This window comes from Mobula birostris, chromosome 5 (assembly GCF_030028105.1).
Source record: "Mobula birostris isolate sMobBir1 chromosome 5, sMobBir1.hap1, whole genome shotgun sequence".
NCBI classification, from domain to species: Eukaryota; Metazoa; Chordata; class Chondrichthyes; order Myliobatiformes; family Myliobatidae; genus Mobula; species Mobula birostris.
In genome coordinates this window covers 80984054-80998178 of record NC_092374.1, presented here as the reverse complement: position 1 = coordinate 80998178, position 14125 = coordinate 80984054, and the positions used below count along the sequence as shown (strand labels likewise).

The 14125-nt window shown below is 50.1% G+C and overlaps 1 protein-coding gene across 2 annotated transcripts in view; it reads left to right on the top strand.

Moving 5' to 3' along the window:
* The first annotated feature begins 869 nt into the window (after positions 1-869).
* The window catches only part of LOC140197801 (protein mono-ADP-ribosyltransferase TIPARP-like), a 37938-nt gene continuing 24682 nt past the window's right edge, over positions 870-14125 (top strand). Inside the window, exons 1-2 of one of the 2 annotated variants that reach the window (XM_072258261.1) lie at positions 870-1018; positions 5510-6219. In XM_072258261.1, the coding sequence (XP_072114362.1) occupies positions 5540-6219 (680 nt within the window). In that variant the 5' untranslated portion in view covers positions 870-1018; positions 5510-5539. The remainder of the gene's footprint in view (positions 1019-5509; positions 6220-14125) is intronic. The other variant, XM_072258262.1, reaches the window with a different exon arrangement.

Here is a 14125-nt window from a genome sequence, read left to right as displayed (position 1 = left end):
GTGTGTGCATGTGCCTGTGTGTACGTCTCTGTGTATGTGTCTATGTCTGTATGTGTATGTGTGTGTGTGTGTGTGTGTCTGTGACTGTGTGTAAATCTGTCTGTGTGTGTGTGTGTTTGTATCTGTGTGTGTATGTGTGAGTGTGTGTGTGTGAGAGAGTATGGGGTTGTGTGTGTGTCTATGTCTGTATGTATGTGTGTGTGTCTGTGTGTGTATGTATGTGTGTCTGTGTGTGTCTGTGTGTGTATGTATGTGTGTATGTCTGTATGTATGTGTGTCTGTGTCTGTCTGTATGTATGTATGTGCATCTGTGTGTGTGTATCTGTGTGGTATCTGTGTGTGTGTCCGTCTCTCTGTGTATCTGTGTGTGTGTGTGTGTGTGTGTGTGTGTGTGTGTGTGTGTGTGTGTATGTGTGTGTGTCTGTGTGTGTATCTGTGTGTGTGTGTGTCTGTGTGTGTCTGTCTGTCTATCTGTCTGTCTGTGTATCTGTGTGTGTGTGTGTGTGTGTGTGTGTGTGTGTGTGTGTGTGTGTGTCTGAGTGTGTTTGCCCGTTCTCCCTGTGACCCCATGGGTTTCCCTGGTTGATCCGGTTCTTTCCCACATGCGAGGTCTGTGGGTTAACCTGCGGCTGTGAATTGACCCCCGAGTGTGCAGGCGAGGGGTAGAATATCGGGGGAGGAGAAGTGGAAATCAGTGGGGCTGAGGGGGGAGGGCTGGTTTTGAATAGACGGGCTGAATGGCTTGGTTCCTAGAACAGCCGGAGCCGGGAGCAACAACAGGAAGAAGAGACTTCGGTTTCACTCCGGGGTTTGTGAAACTGAGGGGTGGCGCCGGCTGCGAGCTGAAGTGGGAGGAGACGGGCCGCCGAGACCGCATAAAAGGCCGGAGCTCGGGAGTAGCGTCGCGGCTGGAGCTTGTCCTCGGCTCGGGGAGTTTGTGGAGAAAGCGGTGGATCGGCTGGTGAGGTGCGGCCGGGCGATTTATGACACAGCGTCGGGGAGGGTGAACGCAGAGACGGTAAGGGGAAGAAAGAAAAGGGGGCGATGGAGAGGTGGGAGGGATACGGAGAGAGGGGGAGGGAGAGAGAGAGGAAGAGGGTGAAGGGGAAGGGGAAGAGAGGAAGAGGGTGAAGGGGAAGGGGAAGAGAGGGTGAAGGGGAGAGAGAGGGGGAGCAGGTGAAGGGGAGTGAGGGGGAAGAGAGGGGACGAGGGAAGTGAGGGGAAGAGGGGAAGAGAGGAAGAGGGTGAAGGGGAAGAGAGGAAGAGGGTGAAGGGGAAGAGAGGGGAGTGAGGGGGAAGAGAGGAGAAAGTGAGATAGAGAGGGAGAGAGGGGATGGGGAGAGGGAGGGGATGGGGAGGGGGAGGGGAGAGAGGAGGAAGGAGGGGGTGAAAGGGGAGAGAGAGGGAGGGGAGGAGGTGAAGGGAAGAGAGGGGGTTTGAGGGAGAGAGAAAGGGGTGAAGGGGAGAGAAACTGGGGTTGAAGAGGGAGAGGGTGAATGTGGAAGAGGTTGAAAGGTGAGTGAGTTGGAAGTGGAGGAAATGGGGAGACAGGTGTGCAGGGGAAGAGGCAAAGGAGAGGGAATTGGGGGAATAAAGAAGAGGGAGGATGGGAGAAGGGTTTGAGAAGAGGGGGTAAATGGCAAGGGAAGGGTTTGATGGGGAGGAGTGGAAATGGGAAAGAGGGGAGGATTCATAGAATTTGGGAGAGCTGGAGGTTGAGGAGATGGATAAATCACAGCACACTGGAGGAACAAGAGGGTTGGAAGGATCAAGAGGTGAAGGGGATGAGAGACTGAGGGGGAAGGGAAGGGTTGGGGGTGTTCAGAAGATTGGGGTTTAGGAGGGAGGCAGAATCTCAGGTTGTGTAGTGTCTGGCAGATGAAGGTGGTTAGGGGAAGGGCTGTGTGGTTTTAAAAGGAGCGGGCCTTGGAGGGAAGATTATTCGCTGTATTCTGAAGAGAGTTGGGTGTTTTGAATGGAGACTGGTTTAGTCATTTAGATCAGAGAATTAGTGCAGAGCTGCTGGGAGGGAGAACAATCCCTGGGAATGTCTAGAAATTCGGGTTATCCTCTGTGATCAGTGACTGTCCTGACCAGGCTCTGAGTGCTTCATCATCTCTTCGCTCTTAAAAGTTCCTGCTTCCCTCCTGAATCACAGACATCTTGTTCCCTTCCTTCAGAAACTCTTTTCTCTGTGACATCCTGGAACTATTGAATCAGAGTTTCCCAATATTCCAACTGTGTCCCTCACAGCAGAGCCCTTCCTCCTGCAACCCCTCCCCCCCCCCGGTTCACTGGCCTGACCCCTGACCCCCTGTTCACTGACCTGACCCCTGACCCCATTCACTGACCTGACCCCTGACCCCATTCACTGACCTGACCCCTGACCCTGTTCACTGACCTGACCCCCCCAACTGACCTGTCTCCCCACTCACCCATTCACTGACCTGTCACCCCGCACCCCCATTAACTGACCTGACCTCTGACCCCGTTCACTGACCTGTCACCCCGCACCCCCATTAACTGACCTGACCCCTGACCCTGTTCGCTGACCTGTCTCCCTGCCCCCGTTCACTGACCTGTCACCCCGCAACCCCGTTTACTGACCTGACCCCCCTTCACTGACGTGTCTCCCTGCCCTCCGATCACTGACCTGACCCCTGACCCCGTTCACTGACCTGTCTCCCCACCCCCGTTCACTGACCTGTCTCCCCGCCCCCATTCACTGACCTGTCTCCCTGCCCCCATTCACTGACCTGTCACCCCGCACCCCCGTTCACTGACCTGACCCCTGACCCCGTTCACTGACCTGACCCCTGACCCCCCTTCACTGACCTGTCTCTCCCTCCCCCCCACCGTACACTGCGCAGTGTGAACACCCCGGTACTGTACCTCCTGAGCAGATCTGTCTCTGTCTGTGTTAGCAGCTGTCAATGCCTGGTGCTGACGTCACTGCCGAGACACTTGCACTGTTTGCTCTTGCCTGATGCTGTTTGAGGTGGTTATGAGGAAAGGGTGAGGCTCGTACTGATTCTGACGGGTGGTGGTGGTGGGAGGAGACAGTGCCAAGTGGAAGCTAGCTTTCTGGTCTGGTACAGTGATGCAGCAGGGAAAGCCACTACTCCCTCTTTCCCCTCCCCCTGCCTCCACCCCCGCTCCAGAGGGCAAATTCCATTCCAACTTGTGATGGTGTGGGGGGTGGGGTAGCTGAATTAGGCCATTCGGCTTTTCGAGTCTATCATGGCTGATTTATTATCCCTCTCAACTCCAATCTCCTGCCTTCTCCCCGTAACCTTTCTCGCCCTGTTTAGTCAAGAACCTATCCACCTCCACTTAAAGTATACCCAATGTCTTGGCCTCCACAGCCGTCTGTGTCAATGAATTCCACAGATTCACCATGTCCTGGCAAAAGAAATTCCTTTTCATCTCTGTTCTAAGAGGATGTCCCTCTATTCTGAGTCTGTGTCCTCTGGTTTTAGACTCCCCCAACGTAGGAAACATCCTCTCCATCAAGGCCTTTCACCAAGCGAAAGGTCTCAATGAGAATCTCACCCCCCCCCCCATTCTTCTGAATTCCAGTGAGTGGAGGCCCAGAGCCATCAAATACGCCGCATACATTAACCCTTTCCTTCCTGGAATCTTTTTCATGAACCCTCTCCAGTTTCAACATAGCCTTTCTTAGATAAGGAGCCCAAAATTGCTCACAATACTCTGTGTGAGGCCTCACCAGTGCTAGTCCTCTATATTCTAGTCCTCTCGAAATGAATACTAACATTGCATTTGCCTTCCTGACCACTGACTCAACCTGCAGATTGACCTTTAGGAATCCTGCACGAGGTCTCCCCAGTCCCTTTGCACAGAGTAGATTAGAACCCAGCCCAGTGAAGTGACGATGGTAATCTGAAAATGAATTATCTCAAAAATTCCAACAGCACAGCTCATTCTCCTTAGCTGGAAACCCACTGTCTCGTACTGTAGCTCGCTGACACAGTGCCAATGAACAGCTGGACACGGGAAGGTGCGCCATCAGAGAGGGAGACAGGCAGACGCTGAATATGTTCAGAGTGATGGAAAGGAGGGGATGAGGGAGGGGAGACAGGAACATCTTTTACACTCACACTCACACACAGACACATGCGAACACACACACATGCGCACACACACACACATGCGCACAGACACACGCGCGCACACATTCTCTCACACACACACAGACATACATGCACACACACACATTCTCTCACACACAGACACCCACACACACACAGACTCACATACACTCACACTCACACACACATACACACACTCTCACACATACACACACTCTCACACACACAGACGCTCACACACTCACACTCACACACACACACTCACACTCACACCTTCATACTCACACTCACACCTTCATACTCACACTCACACACAGACACAAACACTCACTCTCACACACACTCACACACACATACACTCTCACACATACACACACTCTCACACATACACACACTCACACACACAGACGCTCACACACACACACACACACACTCACACTCACACACACACCTTCATACTCACACTCACACACAGACACAAACACCCACTCTCACACTCACACAATGCCGGAGGAACTCAGCAGGTCAGGCAGCAACAAGGATGTAATGCTGAGACTTTATAAAGCACTGGTGAGACCTCACCTGGAGTACTGTGAACAGTTTAGGTCCCCCTCCCTAACAAAGGATGTGCTGAAACTGGAGAGGGTTCAAAGGAGGTTCATGAAAATGATTCCAGGATTGAAAGGCTTGGATAGAGTGGACGAGGAGAGGATGTTTCTTATGGTGTGGGAGTCTAAGACCAGAGGACACAGAAGGAGATGAGGAAGAATTTCTTTAGCCAGAGAATGGTGAATCTGTGGAATTTGTTGCCACAGGTAGCTGCGGAGGCTGAGTCATTAGCTATAGTTAAGGTAGAGGTTGATAGATTCTTGATTAGTCAGGGCACAAAGTGATACAGGGAGAAGGCAGGAGACTGGAAGAGTGAGATGGATTAACCATGATGAAATGGCGGAGCAGATTCGATGGGCCAAGTGGCCAAATTCTGCTCCAATACCTTGTGGTCTTTTGGAGATGAATAAAGGGTCCACGTTTCAAGCCAGGGCCCTTCATCAGGAGGGGGATAGTGGTGCTAGGTGTTTTTCAGAGGGTCACTGTTGAACAATTAACAGACAGTCCACTGAATGCAGAGATGACATTTAATGATCTCTTCGAGGGCGGTGAGACTTTGGAAGTCTTGCCCTCCCCGAAGAATGGTAGAGGTACGGGGCTGTAAACATTACTCAGACAGGGAGGGGAGGGGAAGAGGTCAGTTCTGGGATGAGCATGGAGGTCAACAGGGGCATGGGGCAAAAGTCACAGCAAGCAAGGTGTCAAGGCGTTCTCAAGGAGCAGAGAGTCGTCCTGCTGGTAACCTGCCAGTCCTCCCGGTTACTGTATTTCTCAATGTTGGTCCCATCCAGGTCTGCGGACACTCCTTGATGTAAGGAGGAATGGCTGGATGTACGAGGTCAGGAGCAGGCAGTCTCTCGGCCGCTGCTGTGGGGCCCCTCGGTAAGGTCACCCTGGTCAAGACGCACAGCCTGGACTACATGAGGAAGAGGAAGAATGATGAGCGGCTGCTGCGGACCCTCAAGCACCTGATCAGGAAGGAGCGGGTGGGGGCCAGCCAGAAGCTGCCCGTGGTCACCAGTCCCGGGCCTGTAACCCCTCCGGTCCTCGACCACCTGACCTTTGCCCTGGGCCAGCCATGCGACCCGCCAAAGCCGCTGGACCTCCTCCCGGCGCCCGACTGCTGGGCCAGGCCCAGCTGTGCCGTGCCCCCGGCGATGGAGAACATGGAGACGGAGCTCAGGGAGGCCGAGGCCCCGGGCCTGGCTCTGCCCTGTGACCCGGCCGAGGAGGACATGAGCCTGGACCACCTGCTGGACGTCCTGACCCAGCTGCAGTACCACACCCACCAGGAGGAAGGCCAGAGTGTCTGCTGGCATTTCTTGGTGGGCGCCTGCCCTCACGGAGACGGCTGCCCCCAGCACCACACTGCCCTGCCCTACCACTGGCAGCTGAGGCAGGCGGCCAGCCAGAGGTGGCAGAGCGTGCAAGAGGACTCCCAGGAGGCGCTGGAGCGCTTGTACTGCGACCCGGAGCGGGAGAAGGTCACACTGAGCTACAGGTAGGTCCCTGCGTGAGCCTGTCGGTTGAAGAAACGCGGGGTGAGCGTCCCCACTCACGTCCTCTGGGCGAGGCGTAATTTTAAAGTGAGTGGAGGAATATCAGAGAGGTGGGTGCATAGGCCGCGGTGGTGGTCGAGACATAAATATTAGGGACATCTGAAAAAAAACAAGAGCAGAATTAGTCTATTCAGCCCATTGAGTGCTCTATTATTGCATCATGGCTGATCTATTATCCCTCTCAACCCCATTCTCCTGCCTTCCCCCCGTAACCTGACTAATCAACCTCCACTTTAAACATACCCAATGGCCTGGACTCCACAGCTGCCTATCACAACGAACTCAGTGGATTCAGCACCCTCTGGCTAAAGAAATTCCTCCTCTTCTCTGTTCTGAATGGATGTCCCTCTATTCTGAGGCTGTGCCCTCTGGTCTTAGACTCACCCACTACAGGGGAGTGTCTGCATCCTCTCCACATCCACTCTGACAAGGCCTTTCAGCATTTAATAGGTTTCAGTGAGGTCACCCCTCATTCTTCCAAATTCCAGTGAGTACAGGCCCAGAGACATCACACGCTCCTCATATGTTAACCCTTTCACTCCCAGGAGACTCTTAGATAGGCTCACGGATGAAAGCAAAATGGAGAGATATGTGGGAAGGAGAGGTTAGATTGATCTTCAAGTAGGTTGGCACAACATCGTGTGCCGAAGGGTCTGTACTCTTCTACGTGCTACCCCTGCTGCGGCCACGTGGACATCACAGAGAAGCTCAGGCCACTGTGTACGCAGAAGGTACAGATTTCCAGGTTCTGCAGAACCCCTTGTAGTTACAGTATGGTTAGGTGTTTAGTTGTGTCAAACTAATTAAATCGGTAATTAAAACTTAAATCCTCCGGCCTACACAACGTCCATATCCCTCTATCCCGAGTGCAGTCACGTCCCTGTTTAACAGCTCCATTGTATTTGCCTCCACCACCACTCCTAGCAGCATTGTCCAGCCACCCACAGGCTTACGTTGACTTATTGAGATAGAGCATAGAGAAGCCCTTCCAGCCCTTCAAGCCGCGCTGCCCAGCAACAGCCGACTTAACTCTAGCCTAATCACGGGACACGTGGGGCATGTGGCCAAGTGGCTAAGGCATTCGACTAGCGACCTGAAGGTCGTGAGTTCGAGCCCCAGCTGAGGCAGCATGTTGTGTCCTTGAGCAAGGCACTTAACCACACATTGCTCTGCAACAACACCGGTGCCAAGCTGTATCGGCCCTAGTGCCCTTCCCTTGGACAACATCGGTGGTGTGGAGAGGGGAGATTTGCAGCATGGGCAACTGCTGGTCTTCTATACAACCTTGCCCAGGCCTGCGCCCTGGAGAGTGAAGATTTTCCAGGCGCAGATCCATGGTCTCGCAAGACTAACGGATGCCTAAAATCACAGGGCAATTTACCATGACCAATTAGCCTACCAACCGGTACATCTTTGGAGCACCCGGATGTAACACTCGCCTTCGTGCGGAGAACTTGCACGTGCCCCATATATCTCTTTTGAACTTAAACATTCTCACCCTAAATGCTTGAATTAGACATTTCAAACCTGGTGAAAAAACAAATTCCACCGGATCTACTCTGTCTATGTTATGTGATAGTTTGTATCAGTTCTTCTCAACACAACTCCAATATGTCCAGCCTCTCATAATCGTACGTACTCTCTAATCCAGGCAGCATCCTGGTGAAACTCTTCAGCACATTCTCCAGAGCCTCTATATCCTTCCTGCCACAGAACTGTCTCCACACCATTCCCTGTAAACTCTAGAGACCGCTGTGTGTGAAAATCCCAAGAGGGCATCAGTTTCTGAGATACTCATCTGGCACCAACAATCATTCCACAGTCTATGTCACTTAGATCACATCTCTTCCCCCATTTTGATGTTTGGTCTGAACAACAACTGAACCTCCTGACCATGTCTGCATGCTTTTCTACATTGAGTTGCTGCCACCTGATTGGTGGATTAGATTAACGAGCAGGTGTACCTAATAAAGAGGCCACTCAGTGTAGTTTCCTGACCTTTGAACTCAGTGCCTCAACTAATAAGAGCAAACGTGCCACACACCTTTTTTAACTGAGCCACTTTCAGGCACCATAACTCTATACAGATTTTTAAAACACTTGCCCTACCCAACTCCTTTGAACTTTCCCCCTCTTACATTAAATGTGTGTCCTCTAGAGTTAGGCATTTCAACACTGAGGGGGAAACAGTTCTGGCTGCCTTCTCTGTCTATTCCCTCATAATCTTATAAGCCTCTATCAGATCTCTCCTCAACCTCTGCTCCTGAGAAAATAACCCAAGAGTGTCCAACCTCTCCTTCACTGTGGGCACTTGTCTCGTTCCATGCGGACACCTGCTCTGGGTATGTGTACGTACGCTGGAGAGGCCAATCCACGCTCAAGACAGTGTGGACAAAAGATGGTGGCCATGTTGGGTTGGGGGGGGTCACTGGCCCAGGCTCTCCTGGCCGGCCTGTGTCTCCCTGCTTCCTGGTGTTACTGCACCCTTATGGAGAGAGGAGCACCACGCAACCCTCAGCAAGGATGTCATGCTGAGGGTTTCTGAGGCACTGGTGAGGCCTCAGCTTGAGTACCGTGAGCAGTTTTGGGCTCCTTATCTATGACGGGGTGTGCTGACATTGGAGAGGTTTCAAAGCACGTTCACAAAAATGATTCCAGGATTGAAAAGCCTGGAATATGAGGAGTGTTTGACGGTTCTGGACCTGTACTCACTGGAATTCAGAAGAAACCTATCAAATGTTGGGTTAAATAGACATTGGGTATATTTAATGCAGAGGTTGATAGAGTCTGGATTAGTCGGGGCATGAAGGGATGCGGGGAGAAGGCAGGAGATTGGGGCTGAGAGGGAAAATGGATCAGCCATGATGAGTTGGCAGAACAGGCTCGATGGGCCAAATGGCCTAATTCTGCTCATGAGCAATACGTTCCCATGTGTCCGGGTTGGTGCCAAAGGCTTTTAGTGATGTTTTCGGGCTGTTGTTACAGCATTTCCTTTGCCGTCCACGAGAGCACCTTGCTTTCTGTAGTTCACGGTAAAGCATCTCTTAGCAGATGGTCCGGTGTACGAGCTATGTGGCCTGGGACTGCATCAGGGTGGTGCAGGTACAGGCAGGTCTGGCTCGGTAAGAACCCTAGTGTCAGGGGTTCTGTCTGTGGAGGAGCTTTCTCAGGCAGACTGTGTGGAAATGGTTCAGTTTTTTGGCATGCAGCTGGTCCACCGTCCATGTTTCGCAAGCGTCCAGCAGAGTGGGAAGTACTATGGCTTTCCATGCACCTTCAGCTTCCTCTGCAAACGTGCGCCTCTCCTGTTCCAGGCGTTGGCATCAAGTCTGCTGAAGGCTACACTTGCGCGCGCAGTCCTGGCGTTCTCCTCATCCACAGTGATGATGTTCTGGGAGAGTGTGCTGCCAAGATTTGTGACTCTTTTCACTAGGTTGAGTCTTTGGCCATTGTGATGTTTGGCTGAGCGTGTGGTTTCCCTGGAACTGGCTGATGCATTGCTTCAGTCTTGGCATTGATGGTAAGCCCCAAGTTGGTATACGCATCAGAAAACTTGTCGACACAGCACTCTTGAGCGAGCTTTGAGGGTGAGCAGTCACCAGCAAAAAGGAAGTCTCTGCTGATGTCTGTCTGAGCCTCAGTTTTTGCTTGGAGCCTTCTGAGGTTGAACAGTTTTGCATCAGTGCAGAATCTGATTCTGTTGTCTACATCACCATCTCTGCAGGCATCAGTCAGCATGGTGAATAACACCGGATTGAATAGCATTGGCGCCAAGACCCCGCCTGAGATGGGGAAAGGCTCGGATGTCCCTCCATTGACCTGAACTCTGGCTTGCATGCCATCACGGAATTCCTGCACTGCGATCTTCTACTGGCTCTCGCTGTTAACCGTCGAAAATCAACGAAGCAGGGGAACAGGTCAGCATTTTGCACCTGACATCTCTGTTGCAGCAAGCGTCATGTTGGTGGTCCCACGCTCTTTCCGGAGTCCACACTGGCCTTGTAGTAGGAGTCTCCTGTCAAGGCGTGTTGTGAGGTGGTTGAGAAGAAGCCCGGTGAGATCTTGCCTGCCATAGACAGCAAGGATATTCCCCGACACTCGTCACAGGACAGTCGGTTTCCCTTTTGCTTGTATGGATGGATGATGGATGTGTCTTTAAGTTCCTGTGGAATCGTCTCTTGCTGCCACATGAGTTGGAAGAGCTGATGGAGATTTTTCTATTAACACTGCACCACCTTCCTTGTAGGCCTGAGCTGGGATTGCATCTGACCCAGGTGACTGGCTGTCAGAGAGCTGATGTGACGCTTTCTGGGGCTCTGCTAAAGCCGGTGGAACATCCAGTGATTCACTAACAAGTACTTGGGGCAGGTAATCAATGGTTTTGTCATTTATAGTTGAAGGATGATTGAGAACACTGTTAAGGTGTTCAGCCCACCTGTGAGGAATTTTCTGTTTGTCCATGATCAGCGTGTACCCATCAGCACTACGGAGAGGGGATGATCCCGATGATGTGGGGCCATAGACTTCTGGAAGTGCAGTGTAGAAATTCTTTAAATCCATACCAATTTGCATGCGCCGGGATTTAATCAGCTTTATGGAATCCTGCATCTGGCACAGTGCGTCTTGCTCAGTCCTTCGTACGTTGTTGAAGGCACCTTTTTTTGAGATGGACTTGGGTTGCTGATGAAAGCTTTGTGGAGTCGATGTCTCTCATCCCGCTGTGTGTGATGTCAACACATTTTTTCATCAAACTCGCCCCTGTGTTCTCTGCTAGCAGGCCCCGTGATCTCTGTAGCAGTGTTGTAGGTCAGTTCTCAAAGGGCAGACCAGGCAGTTTCCACATTCTGATTGTCCTGAGGGATGGAGTTTAAGTGTTCTTCCAGAGCGTCAACAAAAGACTGCTTTATGTAGCTGCTTCTCGGCTTGGAGACGTTCAGCTGTCTTGGGATTCTCATTCCTTGAGGGCATCTCTCGGGCTGTTCAGTTTAGAAATGATGAGATGGTGGTCTGTCCTGCATCCAGCACTGCACGGAGATTTGGCCACCCTTGTATCCTGCCTGTCTCTCTTCCTGACTATGACATAGTCAATTAGATGCCAGTGCTCAGTGAGGATGCATCCATCAAGACCTGTTATGGGTGGGAAAGCGGAGGGTGAAAAACAATTCCTGTTCAGCACATATCTGGAGTAGTGGAAGACCATTTCTGTTGCAATAGCCAACACTGTATTCCCCATCCCAGGAGGTGTTGCCAGAGCCTACTCTTGTGTAGAAATCACTAAGGGCGATATCAAATCAATAGGAAGAAGGGACATTGGATCAGAAGAGGTAGAATCCTTATGGGTAGAATTAAGAAATGGCAAGGGTAAGAAGACACTAATAGCAGTTATATACAGGCCTCCAAACAGCAGCCAGGATGTGGACTACAAGTTGCAGCTGGAAGTGGAAAAAGCGTGTCAGAAGGACAATGTCAAGATAATTATGGGGGATTTTAATATGAAAGTGGATTGGGAAAGTCGGGAAGGTAATGGATCTCAGGAGAGGGAGTTTGTAGAATGCCTACAGGATGGCTTTTTGGAGCAGCTTGTCCAGAAGCCCACCAGGGGACCGGCTGTTTTGGATTGGGTGCTGTGTAACGAACCTGAGGTGATTAGGGAGCTGGAGGTAAAGGAACCCCTTGGAAGTAGTGATCATAATATGATTGAGTTCAGATTCAAATTTGAAAAGGAGAAGCTGGTATCAGGTGTATCGATATTTCAGTGGAACAGGGGAAATTACAGTGGTATGAGAGAGGAACTGGCCCAAGTCGATTGGAAAAGTAAGCTAAATGGAGGGACGGCAGAGCAGAATTGGATGAAATTCCTACAAGAAATAAGGAAAATGCAGGAAAAATATATTCCAAGAAAAAAGAAAATCATGAATGGAAAAATGGCACAAATGTGGCTAACGAGAGAGGTTAAGGCAAAAATAAAAGCAAAGAAACGGCGTACAAGGAAGCAAAAATTAGTGGGAAAAATGAGGACTGGAAGACTTTTAAAAACTTACAGAAGGAAACTAAGAAAGTCATTAGGAAAGAAAAGATGAATTATGAAAGGAAGTTGGCAATTAACATAAAAAAGGATACTAAAGAGTTTTTTTAAATATATGAAGAGTAAAAGAGTGACAAGGGTAGATACGTGACTGATTGAAAATGATGCTGGAGAAATTATAATGGATAACAAAGAGATGGCGGAGGAACTGAATGAGTATTTTGCATCAGTCTTCACAGTGGAAGACATGAGCAATATACCTGATAGTCAGAGGTATGAGGGAATAGAATTAGGTACAGTCAAGATTACTAGAGAGAAAGTGCTTGGGAAGCTAAGTGGACTAAGGATAGATAAGTCTCTCGGTCCGGATAAGGTGCACTCAAGGGTTCTGAAGGAGGTGGCTTTGGAGATTGTGGAAGCATTGGAAATGATCTTCCAGGAATCAATAGACTCTGGCATGGTTCTGGAGGACTGGAAGGTCACAAATGTAGTTCCGTTATTTAAGAAAGGAAGGAGGCAGCAAAAAGAAAATTACAGACCTATTAGTCTGACATCGGTAGTTGGAAAGATATTGGAGTCAATCCTCAAGGACGAGGTTATGAAATACCTCGAGGTGCATGACAAGATAGGCTGAAGGGAAGATGGTTTCATGAAGGGAAGATCCTGTCTCACCAACCTATTGGAATTTTTTGAGGTAATCTCGAATAAGATTGACAAGGGAGAGGCTGTGGATGTTGTATATTTGGATTTTCAAAAGGCCTCGATAAGGTGCCGCATATGAGGCTGCTTAATAAGATGGGAGCCCATGGAATTACTGGAAAGATACTGAAATGGGTGGAGCATTGGCTGACAGGCAGAAAGCAAAGGGTGGGAATAAAGGGATCCTATTCTGATTGGTTGCCGGTTACTAGTGGTGTTCCGCAGGGGTCGGTGTTGGGGCCGCTTCTTTTTACGATGTATATCGATGATTTGGATTATGGATTAAATGGTTTTGTGGCCAAGTTTGCGGATGACACCAAGATAGGTGGAGGAGCAGGAAATGTTGAAGAAACGGAAAGGTTGCAGAGAGACTTAGTCAGTTTAGGAGAGTGGGCAAAGAAATGGCAGATGAGATATAATGTTGACAAATGTACGGTTGTACATTTCGGAAGAAGAAATAATCGGGCAGATTATTATTTAGATGGGGAGAAAATTCAAAAATTGGAAGTGCAAAGGGACTTGGGGGTCCTCGTGCAGGATACCCTAAAGGTTAACCACCAGTTTGGATCGGTGGTGAGGAAAGCGAATGCTATGTTGGCATTCATTTCAAGAGGAATAGTGTATAAGAGTAAAGAGGTTTTGATGAGGCTCTATGGGGCACTGGTGAGACCTCATTTGGAATACTGTGTGCAGTTTTGGGCCCCCTATCTTAGAAAGGATGTACTGATGTTGGAGAGAGTTCAGAGAGGATTTACGAGGATGATTCCTGGAATGCAGGGGCTAACATATGAGGAGCGTTTGTCGGCTCTTGGATTGTGTTCATTAGAGTATAGAAGAATGAGAGGGGATCTCATAGAAACATTTCGAATGTTGAAAGGGTTGGACAGAGTAGATGTGGAAAGGTTGTTTCCCTTGGTGGGTGAGTCCAGGACAAGAGGCCATAGTCTTAGAATTAGAGGGTACCCAGTTAAAACAGAGATGAGGAGAAATTTTTTTAGCCAGAGGGTCGTGGATTTGTGGAATTCGTTGCCACATACAGCTGTGGAGGCCCGATCATTGAGGGTGTTTAAGGAGGAGATTGACAGGTATCTAATTAGTCAGGGTATCAAGGGATATGGGGAAAA